This window comes from Caretta caretta, chromosome 9 (genome assembly GCF_965140235.1).
Source record: "Caretta caretta isolate rCarCar2 chromosome 9, rCarCar1.hap1, whole genome shotgun sequence".
NCBI lineage: Eukaryota > Metazoa > Chordata > Testudines > Cheloniidae > Caretta > Caretta caretta.
The window spans coordinates 1,037,456-1,055,567 of NC_134214.1; the positions used below are offsets into that span (position 1 = coordinate 1,037,456).

Below are 18,112 nucleotides of genomic sequence, written 5' to 3' on the forward strand. Positions count from 1 at the left end.
GCGAAACTTTCGCATCCATAAGGGAACTTTCAGGGAACTTTGACTTGCTTTCCCCTGCCCTGAAGTGCCAGAATACCAAGATGAGAGCAGCCCTCACAGTTCACAAGTGAGTGGTGATAGCCCTGTGGAAGCTTGCAATGCCAGACAGCTACCCGTTGGGAATCAATTTGGAGTGGGCAAACCTTCTGTGGGGGCTGCTGTGATCCAAGTAGCCAGCGCAATCTCTGAGCTGCTGCTGCCAAGGGTAGTGACTCTGGGAAATGTGCAGGTCATAGTGGATGGCTTTGCTGCAATGGGATTCCCTAACTGTGGTGGGGCGATAGATGGAACCCGTATCCCTATCTTGGCACCGGAGCACCAAGGCAGCGAATACGTAAACCGCAAGGGGTACTTTTCAGTGGTGCTTCAAGCACTGGTGGATCACAAGGGACATTTCACCAACGTCAACATGGGATGGCCGGAAAGGTACATGACACTCACATCTTCAGGAATCTGGTCTGTTTCAACAGCTGCAGCAAGGACTTTCTTCCCAGACCAGAAAATAACTGTTGGGGATGTTGAAATGCCTGCAGTTATCCTTACTACTGAAGTGAGCTGTAGCTCACGAAAACTTATGCTCAAACAAATTTGTTAGTCTCTAAGGTGCCACAGGTACTCCTTTCCTTACCACAGTGTAACTCTCCCCCCAGAAATAAGTAACAAATGCATTCTTAGTGCTTAGTTATCCTTGGGAACCCACCCTACCCTTTAATGCCATGGCTCATGAAGCCGTACACAGGCAGCCTGGACAGCAGTCAGGAGCTGTTCAACTACAGGCTGAGCAAGTGCAGAATGGTGGTAGAATGTGCATTTGGACGTTTAAAAGCACGCTGGCGCAGTTTACTGACTAGGTTAGACCTCAGCGAAACCAGTATTCCCACTGTTATTACTGCTTGCTGTGTGCTCCACAATATCTGTGAGAGTAAGGGGGAGACGTTTATGGTGGGGTGGGAGGTTGAGGCAAATCGCCTGGCTGCTGATTACGCGCAGCCAGACACCAGGGCGGTTAGAAGAGTACAGGAGGGTGCAGTGCGCATCAGAGAAGCTTTGAAAACCAGTTTCATGACTGGCCAGGCTACGGTGTGAAAGTTCTTTGTTTCTCCTTGATGAAAACCTTCTTCCCTGTAAGCTAACCACCCTCTCCTTCCCCCTTGAATCACCACTTGCAGAGGCAGTAAAGTCATTGTTGCTTCAAATTCATGCATTCTTTATTTATTTATTCACACAAATAGGGGGATAACTGCTAAGGTAGCCCAGGAGGGATGGGGCAGGAGGGAAGGACAAGGCCACGCTGCACTTCAAAACTTATTGAATGCCAGCTTTCTGTTGCTTGGGCAGTCCTCTGGGGTGTAGTGGTTGGGTGACCGGAGGCCCCCCCACCGCATTCTTGGGTGTCTGGGTGAGGAGGCTATGGAACTTGGGGAGGAGGCGGTTGGTTACAAAGGAGCTGTAGCGGCGGTCTGTGCTGATGCTGCCTTTCCTGCACCTCAACCATACGCCGGAGCATATCAGTTTGATCCTCCAGTAGCCTCAGCATTGGCTCCTGCCTTCTGTCAGCAAGCTGACACCACCTATCATCTTCAACCTGCCACCTGTCCTTGTGTTCATATTGTGTTCTCCTGGACTCTAATATTGTCTGCCTCCACACATTCTGCTGGGCTCTTTTAGTGCAGGAGGACTGCATGAGCTCAGAGAACATTTCATCACAAGTGCGTTTTTTTTCGCCTTCTAATCTTCGCTAGTCTCTGGGAAGGAGATGATGTTGTGAGTGTTGAAACATTTGCAGCTACAGGAGGAAAAAAGGGAGAGTAGTAGTTAGACACATTTTAGAGAATAATGGGTAGACTCTTTCAGGGTGAACCTTGCTGTTAATATTGTATAGCACATGTGCATTTGGTACAAGATCGCATTTTGCCTCTTATATTGAGGGTCTGCCGGTTTGGTGTGAGAGATCACACACGCAGGGCTGGTGGGCAACAGAATTGGGCTTGCAGGCAGCCATGGTAAGCCACGGTCTTTTGGCTTCTTTAACCTTCATAACGTGGCAATGGTTGCAAACAGCAGCGCCCGCATTTCCCATACCAAACAGCCGTTGGGTTGGCTATTTAAAATGGGTTGGCAATTTAAAAGGAGGGGCCAACTAATGGTTTCTCCGCTTGCTTGCTGTGCACTGTCTTCAGCCGCCGCCTCCTCCTCATCTTCCTCGTCCCCAAAATGCGCATCCCTGTTGCGTGATAATCCATTGACGGAGTGAAAGCATGGGTGGGGTAGTGGTGGCTGCACTCCCTAGAATGGCATGCAGCTCATCACAGAAGTGGCATGTCTGGGGCTCTGACCCTGAGTGGCTGTTTGCCTCTTTTTTTTGGTAGGCTTGCCTGAGCTCAAGTTTCACATGGCACTGCTGCAGGTCCCTGTTATAGCCTCTGTCCTTCATGTTCTTGGAGATTTTTTTCAAATGCTTGGGCATTTCGTCTTTTGGAACGGAGTTCTGATAGCACAAATTCGTCTCCCCATACAGCGATCAGATCCAGTACCTCCCATTCGGTCCATGCTAGAGCTCTTTTGCGATTCTGAGACTGCGTGGTCACCTGTGCTGATGAGATCTGCACTCACCCGCAGCTCACTATGCTGGCCAAACAGGAAATAAGATTCAAAAGTTCGCAGGCCTTTTCCTGTCTACCTGGCCAGTGCATCTGAATTGAGAGCGCTGTCCAAAGCGGTCACAATCAAGCACTCTGGGATAGCTTCCGGAGGCCAATAACGTCGAATTGTGACCACACTACCCCAATTTCAACCCGGCAAGGTCGATTTCGGCGCTAATCCCCTCGTTGGGAGAGGAGTACAGAAATCTGTTTTAAGAGCCCTTTAAGTTGAAGTAAATGCTTCGTCATGTGGACGGGTGCAGGGTTAAATCGATTGAACGCTGCTAAATTCGACTTAAACTCGTAGTGTAGACCAGGGCAGTCTCCTTCAACCAAGATGAGGAGCCAGATGCTGCCATGTCTATAAATCAGGAGTGGATTCCTTCACTGCTGTTGCTGAAGCACGTGCACATTTTGGCCCTTTGCTCCTGAAGGGAGAATGATCCCTCTCGTCCACCTAAAACAGAACTGCTGTTGGAAAAATAAGAGTTACTTCCTGGCCCTAAAATAGGGATGAAACAACCTTGTGTTTTCCCAGCTTCTGCTAACTACTCAAACTATTTCAGGTTTTGCTAAAATATCTCAAATTTGTTGGCTTTTTTTTTTTTCTCATGGTGATTCAGTTTCAAAACCAAAGATACCTTTCTGTGATGCTGGCACTGTGTGAGGGGAATAGATGATTCCCCTCTCAAAAGCTGGATTTGCACAATGGATATCCTAAATACTGGGTATGCTGTACTTATTTTTCATTAAGATTTCCTCTCCAGTCATCTCTGTTTTTGTCGCGCTCTTTGTATTTGATGTTCATTCAACCTGCCCCATTTTCCACCCTATTTTTCATTGAATTTTTTTCTCTGCTCCTTTTTTGACAGTATCACTTAAGCAAAATACAAACCCAACATTTGAACATTGAGTGCCTTCAGAGTCTGGCAAAATGAGTTTAACCATCTTTTCTATAGACTTTAATGAAGAACTTATAACCAACCACTAATTTTGGCTATTGCAAGGCTCTAGAACTGCAGTTGCTAAAGAATAGGATTATATGCAATAGCCGCAAGAAAATTATCTTATGATAAAAGTGGAAAAAATACATGTCGCATAGCAAGTTCTAAAATCCAATATGTCCAGAATATTGGTGGTGTTTTTCAAGCATTTCTGAGACATTATGGCTCTTATGTAACACTGTCAGATTTAGTAAGACGTACTGCAATGTTGCATAGGCGCTGACTTTTTAAAATTTTTTCCTGGGGGTGCTCTGCTCCACCCCTTCCCCTGAGGCCCTGCCCTTGCACAGCCTCTTCCCACCCCTGCTCCGCCATCACTCCGCCTCTTCTTGCCTCTGCTCCAAACCCTCCCCCGAGACCCCCACTGCTCGTTTTTCTCTGCATGCCCTCAAGCACTGCCTCCAGCCACCCAACAGCTGATCGGCTACCCCCAGCCGCCCAACAGCCGATGCTGGTGGTGCTGAGCAGCCACATTTTTTTTCTGTGGGTGCTTGAGCCCAGAGCACCCACAAAGTCAGCAATTAGGCGTGTGACTTACTAAATTAGTGTTGGTTGCACATGTTAAAGTTGCCTTGGGGTAGCTTTACTAAAGGGGGATCCCTGCTTTCAAAGATATGAAAAAGTAGAAGACCATACTATACATTTCAATTGTTTGTCTGGCTCATTTCCTCTACGTGACCCTCCCCCAGTAAATGGCAAATCTTGAGAAATGAATGAATACCAAAATAGAAAATAATAGTTTGAATTAGAAATCTAATGTTGTAGCACTTCAGTTTTGTCTATGCTGGCTAGTGGAAACATAATTTCTGTTTTTAAATGTAAATAAATTTGCAAATTCAGTCTTTAGCAAATATGTTTATGCTTAAGGAATATAAAATTCTAAATCATGTGAAATGAGTGGGTTTATTTCCTATAGAGCTCTCTGGAAAGAGCTGGAAGTATTTTTTTTTTTTTCCCCCCTCTGATTATTTTTGTGATTCATTAAACTTTTTTCCATTTTCCAGGATAAAAATACATTACAATAATATGACTGCTTTGCCCCTCTTGTTTATATTATGAAATACAAAGACGCTAAAGATGATACTCTGTTTGCCAGTTTCTTTTTCAACAACTACTCTGTTGCTGTTATAGAAAATCCCCCCCCCCCCCCCCAAAAAAAAAAAACCAAAACACTCCACCAGTAAACTACCATGGATAGAGCAGTTGGAGGCCTTTAATTGGTTTTGGCTTTCTCTTGCAGTTTGATCTTTGACTCATATGTAAATGACCTGCTGTGAAGTACAAACATTAAAAATACTTAGTCAGTTGTGTACTGCATGTAGTTAGGAAAGTATGAAACTACTGTCTGCACCTACTCTCAAGTCTTAATGTACCATGTAAGGTTGCAAGTCAGTTGAGCTAACATCAGCAGTATTGTCCAGGCCTTAAGAGAAAGTCATGGTTTCAGTCAATGTGAATTGAAGCAGGAGCTGCATAATGAGAGAGCACTTGGATCATTCACGCAAGGCTACAAAGAAAGCAACTAATGGATCACGTTTCTTTTTACAAAACAATTGCAATGTCAAACAACTTTGCGAACCTAGAGGAGAATGTGATGACTGCATGGCACTCTTGGTTGGGCAGAAAGAATCCAGGAAATCTACCTTTTTTCCTCAGACGACAAATCACAGAAATCATTAAGGACAGTAAGATGCAAATCTTTAGCAGGTTTCATTATGTTTGGGAGTTGGTAAGTTTGAGCGAAATTAAAACATTTATTAACTTAATTACATTTTGTAAGAAGAACGTTAACTCAGCAAATTTTAGCCCTTTTGAAAAGGTTACAGTATGGAAAAAGAAACCCTGAAAATACTTTGTAAAACACTTATATTTTAAAATGTTTGTATGTTATATATGAATTCTTACATTATACTAAAATGGTACTATAATATTTATACTGAGTGTGCATTTTTATATGAAATCTTTTTAATATTTAGCATCTTCTGAATTGGGGACCAGGTATCAGAGTATTAAGGTTTATGAAGTGTTGAGGACTAAAGAAAAGTATGCATGTCTGAATTCTGGGTTTTATGAGCATCGGGTTATAACTGCTTTGTTTGTGTTGTTTTTAACATATATGCCCATACAATAGCTCGTTACTGCTAAAATTCAAAGAGTAGTTTTCACTTTTATAGTGAGTGCCTACTATCAGATTCTGAATTATTAGCCAATATTCTGATCATGATATAGTTACCTCTTAAAATAAATTGGGAATAGCTGAGAATATTCTGTGTGTAAGCTCTTCGGCCATTTTATTGAATAATGTACTGTCCTGGGCCCAGGCACCTGCTCTCTTTATTGCCTGCATCCATTCATAAAAGGCCTAAATTAACAGTTGTAACCGTGCCCTTCTGGGTTACCACTTTCTTCCAATCACAGGGGCAGAGCAATGTTCCCTTTGGGATCTTTTTAGAATCCTATTAGTAGGGTATGAGGCTCATCAGTGGGAGCAGATTATGCTGTCTTTGCTGCTGCCTCCTTTTCCTTCTACCCTAGGTCTGGTCATGACACAGTTTTTGTGTCCATTCAACTATTTCCGTTAAGGGCAAGAACCCACCCCACCCCCGTGCACGCGCATGTGCACACACACACACACACACACACACACACACACACACCAAAATAGCTAAATCAGTACAACCCGTAGTGAGGACACAGGTATACCAGTATAAAGATGCCTTATGGAAGTAAAGCTTCTTCCTCCACATTTCCATGAATAAGCTATGCTTCAACAAGCATCTTTATACCGATATAACTGTCTCCAGAGGCCCCAAGCTCCCTCCCCTAGACTGGTAGCTGGAGAATGGTGGGGGAGTGCAGAGGGCTCTGCGAGCCATGCTTTAACTGTAAAAGAGCTGTATGTGGCTCATGAGCTGCGGTTTGGCCACACCTGGCATACAGCCAGCACTAATGGCGTTAAGAGAGCCTTCTTATGGCAATGGATGGAGACTACATCTCAGTGTTTCCACTCTTAACCTCTCCTCTGACTTTTGACACAGCTGCCCTGTTTAGATGTCAGGAGACGGTGGTGTAGATATACAATGGCTTCAATAGTTTCTCTCCAACCAGATGCAGAGAGAATGGACAACTGCTTCTCTTCCTTTCCCACACCCCCTAACCCTCACCTAAGGACCTATCCTAGTCTCCCTCTTTAGTAACCATGCAAGACCATTTAGAGAGTGGTGAGGCCAATAAAAGGTTGATGAAACTCAGCTATCTTTCCTTTTCCAAAAAGTCAACTAACGTCTGCATAAGGATGCTGCAGGTCTACAGGTGACTAACTCCTGAAAGAAGAGCAGCTACCTCATATCAAAGCAAGCAAGACTCAAGGGAGGCTGGTCAGAAGAGGGGGAAAATCTTTGAAGGAGTGGTTGGGTATTGTGTTCCCTTTCAAATGAAGGTGCATTTTGTGTCATTGCAGAAATTGTTTTGGGATCATGCTTATTATTCCAAAATCCATTGGCTGTATCTTTATTGACAGCAGTGCCCATGTTTTTTTCGTTGGACCCTGTGATGTATTTATTTTATGCTCTGGATGTTCAACTTCCATTAGGTTTGTGTTTGTCGGCAAGGTTGAGGAGAAGTCCTATCAGACTTTTAGCCAGATATGGTCTTCCTTTGCTCACTGTTTTCTCCACCTCATACATTTATTGAATAATGTCTGTTGATACATAGTTGTAAGTTCAGTCATGATTCCAAAGGGCAGTTTAGGATATGAATTTCACAGCCATCTACTGTATTTGGATGCCTATTTACTATTCATTTGATTGAGAATAGTGTTCATATCCCTTAGACATCTTTGAAAATCTCACCCTATTAATAAAATATCAGATGTAAAATTCAGATGTAATCAAAGCAGAGAGATAATAAAAGAAATAGGATCATGGGATGGGGGACTCTGTACAAAACACAAATATACAGTGTTGAGCGTAGGGTGACCAGATGTCCCGATAAAATCGGGACTGTCCCGATTTTTAGTTCTTTGTCCCGCCTCCCGACTGATGCATGGTCGGGACACCATTTGTCCCGATATTGCGGCTTTGGCCGTTCTGGTGGTTGGTTTGGGGTTTTTTTTTTTTTTTTTGCTTCGGCAACTCTGGCCGCTTTTTTAATGTTACTTTTGTTTTTCTGTTTCCCCCGTGTGTCCCAATATTTTGTCCGTTTCATCTGATCACCCTAGTTGAGTGTGTTGCTGTGAAATATAACGTTCCAGTAAAGACATGGTGGTTACCACAATTTCTGCTTAATTGCAACTTTCTGAAAATATACTCTTAGTTCAGGTATTGTTACTCAGTCACTCTTTTGTGTCTAGACAGTTGGATGCTCTGCTTTTAATGAAATTACAGAAGTTTTCATATTTCCTTTCAGTTTGATTTCAGTTTCTTGGCTTTTCTGCCGCTTGCCCACTGCTGATGTGCAGTTTACTGAGCTGTAGAATGCTGCTCTTTTTCACAAGTATCTGTAAATATGGCTGGTAAAACTCCCCATGTCTTGTTATGTAATGCAATTATGACAGGTATAGATTTTGTGAAATAAAATAGACTCTAGTGCCTTAATCTTCCCTGAAAATTCACCTTCTTAATGTTCGCAAAAAGAAAAGGAGTACTTGTGGCACCTTAGAGACTAACCAATTTATTTGAGCATTATTAGTCTCTAAGGTGCCACAAGTACTCCTTTTCTTTTTGCGAATACAGACTAACACGGCTGCTACTTTGAAACCTTCTTAATGTTGTGTGTGGGCCTAAAAGCTGCAGAATAATCACTAGGTATTGCAGGCATGATGCTATTGCCAAATATCTGCACAGTTTAAAATTAATGTTTTTGAGCTGCATTTGAAATTTTTTTTTTTTAAATACCAGGATTTCTCCAGTGATGATACTAAGCTAGAATACAATGTAGATGCAGCCAATGGCATTGTTATGGAAGGGTATCTCTTTAAGCGAGCCAGCAATGCCTTCAAGACTTGGAACAGGTAAGACTTCAAAAACTCTCCTTGTTATGGTTTGTAACCATGCTGATTTATAACCCTGGAAAACCCATTAATTCCACAAAGTTGCCTGAGGCATAAATTGGTGCACCATTTGGCCAGTTATATTTACTGCAGTGACTGTACAGAATTCAAGGAAATTTCTTCTTTTGTTTTGTTTTCTTGCTTGTTTGCAAGCACAAGGCCTGATCTTTGCAAGTTCTCTTCTCAGAGCTTCTATTGAAATCCATAGATGCCACAGGTGCTGGCTTCTAATTTTCCCCGGAGGTGCTCAAACCCTGCTCCACCCCTGGCCCCACTTCCACTCCACCCCTCCCCCGCTGCCCCATCCCTGCTCCGCCCCCTCCCTACTAACACCTCCTGCACACTGTTCCCTGGCCTGCAGGAGGTGCTGGGAGGGAGGGGGAGGAGTTGATTGGTAGGGCTGCCGGTGGGCGGGACTGGGGGGAGAAGGAGGGGAGCTTGGCTGCCGGTGGGTGCTAAGCACCTGCTAATTTTTCTCCATTGGTGCGCCTGCTGGCTTGCTGGATTGGGCCCATGGGTTGTGACTTCACACAAACTTTGCCTTGCTCTTTGGGTGGAGCATGAAACTCGTGATTGTGTGCACAATGTCATTTGGTCACAGCGTTGCACTAGAACAAATGTTCAGTTGATCGTCAGAGTCCCTGTTTCACAAGCTAGAATGCCCCATCCTGTAAGTATGGCCTACATTCTTTGTTCCTAGATGCATATATTTACAATTAGTCATATTAAAATGCATATTGTTTGCTTGCTCCCAGCTTACCAAATTATCCAGATAGCTGTGTATCAGTGACCTGTCCTCTGCATTATTTACCACTCCCCTAATTTTTGTCATCTACAAACTTTATCAGTGCTGGTTTGGTCTTCCAAGTCATTAATAAAAATGTTAAATAGCATTCAACCAATAACAAATCTCTGCGGATCCCACTGGAAACACACCTGTTCGATGATGATTCTGTGTTTATAACTACATTTTAAGACTTGTCAGTTATTAAATGGATTTAAAATTGGCTGTGGGCCATGTTAATTTTATATCTTCTAGTTTTTTAATCAAAATGTTGTGGAGTACTAAGTCAAATGCCTCCCACAAGTCTAAGTATATTACGTCAACGCTATTACCTTTAACAACCGAACTTGTAATGCCATCTTTAAAAACATCAGGTTAGTGTGACAGGATCTATTTTCCAAAAAGTCATGCTGGCTGGCATTAATTCTATTGCCCTACTTTAATTCTTGATTAATCATGTCCTATATCAGCCATGCTGTCATTTTGCCTGCTATCAATTGTCAGACAGGCATGCTTATAATTTCTTGGGTCATTCTGTTAACTCTTTAAATATTGGCACCACATTAGCTTTCTTCTGGAACTTTCCCAGTGCTCCAAGACTTATTGATGGTCCAGCAGGCACCTCAGCGAGCTCCTTTAAAATGATTGGATGCAGGTTATCCAGTCTTCCTGATTTTAAAAATGTCTAACTTTAGCTGCTATTTAACATGTTCCTGAGCTGCTAGTGGAATGGAAAGTGTTTTATCATATGATATGATTACATCAAATGTTTTTCCCCAAATACAGAACAGAAATATTTATAGAATGCTTCTGCATTTTGTGCATTATTATTGATAATTATACCATTGGCACCTAGAAATGGACCAGTACGCTTATTAGGATTCTTTGTTCCTAATATATACTTTAACATCTCCTTTACTGTCCGTAGCACCACTGACTGGATTTTTCCTTGTGTCCCTCAGCTTTCCTTATCAGTTTTCTGTAATTCCTAACTTTGGATTTGTATTCATTATTATCAACTTCCCCTTTCTTCCATTTGTTGTAAATATATTTTTCTTTATTTTTATTTACAAGTACATTTCTAACTTTAGTTCGTTGCTTTCTTAGGCATAAATGCAGTAACTTCCTATCTGTTTGTGAAGCCTAAAATGAGAGGTGATCAAATGCATTGTTTACATATAGAAACTGGACATCTCACTGAAATGTAATTAGAAATATGAAAGGTAAAGGTGACATAAGAACCAGTTTTACACACTTATTACAGTGACATCACACTTTATCACAATGAGATGCATTCTGTCAAGAAAAAAAGATAACATTTTTCTCTTGCTCTCCTATTTTCTGGTGTGTGGTTACTTCAATTCCCAAACTGGCCAGCTTCTCTCCATGTATTGTGCAATCCTCTGGGCAAAAGATTTGCTTTTGGTTTGTGTTCATATTCCTGAGATTCCAGAAATAGCCAGGAATCAGATGCTATAGTCCAGAGCGCTCTCTTATTGGCTATACAATTAACATTACTGCCAGGAGTTCAGACTGGTTTTCAGTGTGGCGCTATTTTTTTAAGATTAGTACTGATGCTGCAGTGCAATTCTTTATTTATTTTTCTCTTTTTAAAAAAAAAAATAATTTTTTTTACTACAGAAGCAGAGACTTTAGTGTTAATTTAATTAAAAAGGTCTGTCTGGTGTTATGACAGTAATGCCAGTAAGTGGTGAAGATGTTAGAAACTTCTGTGGATTCTGATGGCTGAGGCTCATAGTTAAGATTTAAAGTTTACAGTGTATTAAAGGAAAACTGCATTAGAATGTCTCCAGTCACTTGACCGCATATAACACGACTATAGTGCTGTTTATTTCTTTAAAATGTCCTGTATATAAAAATGTAAAATGAAGCAGAAAGCATTTAGGAATTCTGATGCCTTTATACATCTGAAAAAGTTGAGAGCTGCAAGACCCAGGGAAGCGCAGGAAACTTCCACAGTGGTTTTTTTTTAAAAAAGATATTTCTGCACACGTGAAATGGGGGGAAAAACAACAAAAAGCCTTAGGAAAAAATATAGAATTTGCCTAGAAAGTGCTGTTGAAATGTACTTTCCTGAGTCTCCTCCTACAGTGCTGATCTTCTTTCTTGCTAAGTGCAGGCTGCATTTCCAGTTGAAATTATTTTAAAAAGGGTAACTGCCAGTTCCACCCAGTTTCTGTCAATTAGCACTTTGACATCTCTTCAGTATTTTAAAATAGTTCTTTGTAACTCATTTTCTAAAAATACATTGTAGTAAAAATCATGGCACGTTTTACAAAAACATTTTGCTCTTAACTTTCCAAGATGTTTTACGTTAGACTGTCTTTTTAAAACTGCCATTGTGTTTCCTTAACTATCAAATGGATGCTGCCCTAATTAAATAAGTTTATATTACCTTTGATGAAGACATCATATGGAAATGTAAGAAAAAGGAAGTTGACAGCTTTTGGGATTCTTTGGGGGAAATTATCTGTTTACAGGCAACCCCGCCCCTTTTCCCAATAAAAATACTATTGTAAGTTTTCATTGGGTGTGGAACAGATCAGTGCAGTGCTAGCTGACAAATACTGTTGATGGTGCATGTCTTGGTATATAAGATTCATAAATAAACTTGTGGACGGATTACTAGGCAAATATGGAAACTCTACACAATGTGACATTGTTGTCATGTAACTTTATTTTATCAATCAAGACAAAACAATTGAGTGATATTCTCTGAACATTATTTGTGATATTGAGTGTTCTTCCCTTTATTTTCATTTTGTGTAATTGTATGCTCTGCAAGTGTGTGTGTGTTTGAGGGGGATGAGGGTGGTACCCAGTGCTCCTTCTTTTTAAAGTATTAGGAGCTAAACATTTTGAAATCTTGTATACTACTTACTGTGGGTATTCATATACGTGATGATGGACTTCAGTGGCGATGGGAGCTGAAATGTAGTAATTGGACAATGGAAAGCTTGCAAAGAGGGGTATGCAGATTTCTGCTGGAGTTATCGATATATGTACTAAAAGATACACACACATGTCACCTCAGTGGTTCAGGAAGTGAAACCACACTCTGTTCTTAGTGTGATGCACTCTATGGAAAATTACTTGGGTTCCTGGAAATTCAGTATTTTACAAAAATTCCTTCACTCTATCAGTGGTGTGAATGTGGTGGGTGGAAACAAACCCCTTAGGAAATACAGTAGTACTCTCTGTGTATTCTGTGCAGTTTGTCAGGTTGTGGGCACTGTAAGCCTTATCTTTGATTTGTGCTGGGTTTTCATATCATGCTAATTCTTCATTTATTTTGCTCATTTTGCATTTTCATTCCTTTCCCTCCTTTCCCTTATGTTTTAATCCTACCCAATTTTTTCACATGACAGGAAAAAGCCAGATCACATCAGGTACCAACCAGCTTTTTATACTTTCCCAATGTTCTTTGGCACGTAAAAGCTCATCATTAACCCTGCATTTCATTTTGATTACTTGCAATGGATATAAAGTGTCTGTTTATGAAAACAGAAGGATTTTGCATGGATTGACAGCACATGTGCTGTTCAACACCTTTTAAGTTGATAAGGAGGTTTGATGCATTTATAGTCAGAGGAGCTTAAAACACCCCTGCTTCCCCAACTTAGTCTCCACTGTCAGACTTTTCCAGAATATATGTGAAAAGTGCTGTCTTGCTCCCATTTAAAAGTCAATGGGCATTTTGCTACTGACTTCAGTGGGAGCAGGATTGGGTCTTCAAGTGTTTTTCTTTTGATCATTCTATTTAATTCTCTGAGCCTAGATGATTCGGTCAGCTGCATGCCTGTCGAACAATAAACAAAATGACTCCCTCTTGAAAGTTGTTAAAGCTGATTTAAGTTTTATGTAAAGACACGAATGTCATTTTTAAAATTTTCTTTTCTCATTGCTCTTTTTTCTCTTGTATTTTCAGACATCTTAAGAACTACTCTCCACTGATTTTTGTTCTTTTCTAACTGACAAGTGTTTGATTTTATTTTTCCTTTCTTTTGGATAAAGAAGTGAAATTAGCCGTTTTATTTAACGGCAACTTTGAATGATATAGAAGAATTTAATGTCAAAATATCTGCCTTGTGGAGCAGCATCGTTTTAGTTATGTGCTACTAGCTAGCCAGCAGGAACAAAACTAATTTTTTTTAGGCCCCCACAAACTGTCTCTTCCCCCCGTGTTTTGAGGTAATAGAGTGATGTATTTAAAACACATGGTTGATAAAGCTCAGCACTTACAACACAGCTAGTCTCCAAATCATTTACAATCAATCCCAGGAACGCACTAGGGACATTGCATCCAAATAATGTAGGAACAGAGGCACAAGGTGCGAGTCTGATTTGTCTTTGGACCATGCCCTTCTGTGTGGATTAGAAACCAGAGAACTTCCCTCATCGGATCTAACCCTTTTAAGATAGACTAAAATTTGGGCCAAAAAAAATCTCGATTATCTTTAATAATGAAATCACTGTGGTGCTACTAGTGACCTTAATGCACTGTATTTTGTAGTTGTCACTTTTCGAAAAATGCTATAATGCTAATGTGCAGTCACTCACCCATTTGGCATAGACCTGTGGCTAAAGTAAAGCCAGAAACTAACGAGTATTCATTATGGCATATACTGTACCAAATAAAGGGTTACATTTTTCAGTGAAATTTTTTCCCCATCTCTAAAAATTTAAATCATTGGGCTTCTTTACCTTGACTTTTTGTAAAAGGTAGATAGAGCAGTGTGAAAACCTCCAAGAGAAGACCTCAGAAGTGTTGTCATACTGTACATTTATACTGTCAGATATACCATGGTTGCCAGATTGGAGTTTATTCACTGTGGAGATTCACTAAATGTTAACTGTACAAGTGGAGTGTGTTGCATTCATAAAACTCACCACACTTAACAGTGATTATTAGAGATTTGCTCCATTGCATGTTATCTCTTGTGGCAGGGCTGCACTTTTCTTTGCTTTGTAGGGGTTGCTTTTCATGTATCTAACTGGTTGTCTGTACAAAAGCAAAGAATAAGTGGGAGTTTATCTTCCTTTTTCAGCCTGCTTTGTAGCTGAATTATCCATTTCTTTACTTAAAAATCTACATAATGATTGGGTTACATCCTCGATTAATACATTCCTTTTAGATGGTAAAGGTGATACCTTTTAAATTTCAGTGACTGAAATATACTGTAGTTAATAACTTGAAAAAATCCTTTCCATATTTCATCTAAGTATTTCAGTCATTTAGAATTAACCTTTATAATTTTCTAAATGGATATCTTGCTTTTTGAAACTAAATATATTCCTACAACATTTGGAAATATAATTGTTAAAAGGTAGAAATCTCAGCTTTCTACAGGCTAAGTACTAACTGTTTTACAATAACAAATTCCTGGCATGAGTCTAATTCTTTTTATACCTTATTTCCTGCTTTGTTCTTCCTTAAGTATTTTTTGTGCTTGTGATGATTGAATGAATAGGGGTGTTTTGTTACTATTTGTAGTGAAGTAGAGTTCAGTATTAAACAATTTCATGGATATGTGACTAAATGTTTTGATGGGTACTTTACATAACATTGTTCTTCGTCTTAACAGGCAGCCAAAAATAAGTGACATACTGTATGTGTGTGTTTGTGATAGCCACTTTGATAAAGGTTTATTTTAATACAAGCCTGTGTTTTATATCTTATATTAAACAAATATGCCCAACTTTGACTGTAGTGCTGAATTGCTTTTGTTTTGCTTTTTAGTTTTTTCTGTACTCTTTAGCCAGTTACAGTGATTCCAATTTTGTGATTGCATCCCAAGGAAATAGAGTGGCAGTTAATCAGTTATATTTGTCATGTTTTGTGTATGGTAGCCTGATGATGAATCAGATGTTCTGGACCAGGGTCCTATATGCAGAGTCTTTTCCAGAGTAGTAGCAGTATTTCCAACCCCAAGCATTCAAAAACCATGAGTCAGGGCCCCAAAAATAAGATTGGCAATTTTGGGAGTCTTTTTATTTGCCTTCTGGTATTTGAGCCTGCAGGGTGAATTTGCTTCATGTTTTCAAGCTTATCTCTCCAAAAGCAGGGGCTAGGAACTAGCTTAAAAAAAAAAAAAAGGTTGATTCTCATGCAGTCTCTTAGAATCATAGAATATCAGGGTTGGAAGGGACCTCAGGAGGTCATCTAGTCCCACCCCCTGCTCAAAGCAGGACCAATCCCCAATTTTTGCCCCAGATCCCTAAATGGCCCCCTCAAGGATTGAACTCACAACCCTGCGTTTAGCAGGCCAATGCTCAAACTATTGAGCTATCCCTCCCCCTCGATTCTAGCATCTAGGGCTTTAAGAAACACCAAATACTAGAAAACTTGCAATAAATCGAAAGAGGTGGCAACACTGCAATAGTTTCAGCAACTTCATAAGTTATTTCTAAAACCTCTCTCTCTCAAAAAATATTTGAGTGAGGAATTCATATATTCTAAGGCTGGAAGTGACTGCGGTGATCACCTAGTCCAACCTCCTGCATAACAGTTCATGGAACTTCCCCGAAATAATTCCCTGTTTGAACTAAAGCAGTTATTAAAATCACATCAAATCTTGATTTTAAATTTGCCAATAGTGGAAAGTCCATCACAACCCTTGGTATATTGTTCAGTGCTTAATTACCTCACTGCCTTGATTTCAGTCTGAATGTCTAACCTCTCAGCTTCCAGCCACTCCATAGTTTAAGTGTTATTGGTAAACAAGCTAAAATAGATTGATAAATAACAATTTAAAACATTTCGCTTGTCATAAAAATATAGATGTGACCAGACATTGGAATATGTAACTTTTGGAATGAATAGCTTCACTAACATAGTGATAATGTGCATGCACTTGTGTATGATTTAACTAACGTGAATCTTGCTTAATTTCTTTTCTTTTGTCTTGATGAAAGCCCATCCTTGTGCAAATTTGTCAACACTCACTGAGACATAACTTTTGTGAACTATTTTATTCAGTGTGATTCCATAGATATGTTCGTCTGTTACAACCAGTAAGCACTGTGAAATCAGTTAAATGTTTGGATGTCTTCTTATTTATATAGACGCTGGTTTTCGATACAGAATAATCAGCTTGTTTACCAGAAAAAATTTAAGGTAGGTACTGTACTTCCAATACCCAAGAATGTTGTTAATGGGAATTAGGGTGGTCTGTTGATTAGAGCAGAGGGATGAAAGTTGAGAGATGCTGCCACTCATTTGCAACATGACCTTGAGCAACCCACTTAATTTCTCTGTCTCAATTTTCTCGCCTATAAAATGGGGCAATATCAACTTTGTAAATCTCTGAGATCCCTGAATGATAGGTGATTTGTAAGTGCTCATTGTTATCATTGGGGTTCCTGATAATGATTCCACAGGTTGGGCTGCATTCCAAAATGAGCATAAACTCCTGTTTTTCTCTCAAAGTAGGCTGCTGGTTGCTGTTAAATTTCATATAGGATTAGTTTTTATGCCCTTTGAATTTTCTGTGCAGTTTTTGTCTCGCTTTCATTCAGAAATTTGTAATAGGAAGACTTTTAATTTGGGCTTTAGTTAAAACTGCCAGTGACAAATTTAGCTTTTCATTGTTGGCTGATGCCACTTTTAAAAACATTGTCTGTTTTCATAGAACTTGGGAGAGCTGTGGTACATGGGCAAATCTGGTGCAATAGGTAGCTTGTTTTTTAAGTAATAATCTTCCTATAATTGAAAATTTTTGTGTGCACACACAAACCTGATTGGGGCCAGGAACGTGCAGTCCTGTTTGATTGATTGGGAGGTGCAGGTGGGCAGATCCACATAAAAATTTCTCTGTTAAGAGTTACACTTTGGTCAGATTTTATCCTACAAGAGAAGGTATGTGGAGCTGCTGCTGGACACAGTATTCTATGATGCTTCAACAACAGCTATATTTCTACCCCTACTGGTCTGCTCCCTGCCTACTTATCCACCTCCCACCCCTAATTAAAAAAATTATAGGAAATGAATACATGGAAAGCTTTGTTGTGAAGCACTTGGGGGTTGCTACACACAAGATGCCTGACCCAACCCACAAAAGCAAGGCTATGAAAAATTAAGCTACTTTATATACATATCCTCTTTTCTTCTACCCACAAGCGCACACCTTACATTATCACAGCTACCAAATACCACAGATCGCTCAGAGCATCCTTAACTCTGCCCCACCTGCAGCCCAGGGAGGCCAACCTTCTTCATTCCCTTCAGCAAATATGCCTGTACCAAATTATCCGTTTCCCCATACAACTAACTTCTGCACCAAACCGCCCACAGTTACTAGTGTTGGGGGAGAAGAGTCTAATAAAGGATCGTGTGCAGAAGGGCAGAAGTGGGGTGAGTTAGTTGGGCAGAGTGGGCAGAGTTAGTTAGAAATTGCCATAGTAGATCAAAACTGAGGTCCATCTAGTCCAGTGTCTTGTGGCCAGCAGCTGGGTGTGGTCTGTTGTGTAAGGTGGCTCTGGTAATGGTTGGATTACCTGTGGGTGGACTGGAAGAATGAATGTACTGATTAGGTGATTTAACTTTTTTTTTTCTTTTTTCCATTTGGGGGTT

At 40.4% G+C, this 18,112-nt stretch overlaps 1 protein-coding gene across 5 annotated transcripts in view; it reads left to right on the forward strand.

Moving 5' to 3' along the window:
• Positions 1 to 18,112, forward strand: part of ACAP2 (ArfGAP with coiled-coil, ankyrin repeat and PH domains 2) — a 117,706-nt gene that overhangs the window by 59,241 nt on the left and 40,353 nt on the right. For 3 of the 5 annotated variants that reach the window (XM_048864520.2, XM_048864524.2, XM_048864522.2), the window contains exons 10-12: positions 8,584 to 8,696; positions 12,909 to 12,929; positions 16,606 to 16,657. In XM_048864520.2, the coding sequence (XP_048720477.1) occupies positions 8,584 to 8,696; positions 12,909 to 12,929; positions 16,606 to 16,657 (186 nt within the window). The remainder of the gene's footprint in view (positions 1 to 8,583; positions 8,697 to 12,908; positions 12,930 to 16,605; positions 16,658 to 18,112) is intronic. The other 2 variants (XM_048864521.2, XM_048864523.2) reach the window with 1 other exon arrangement.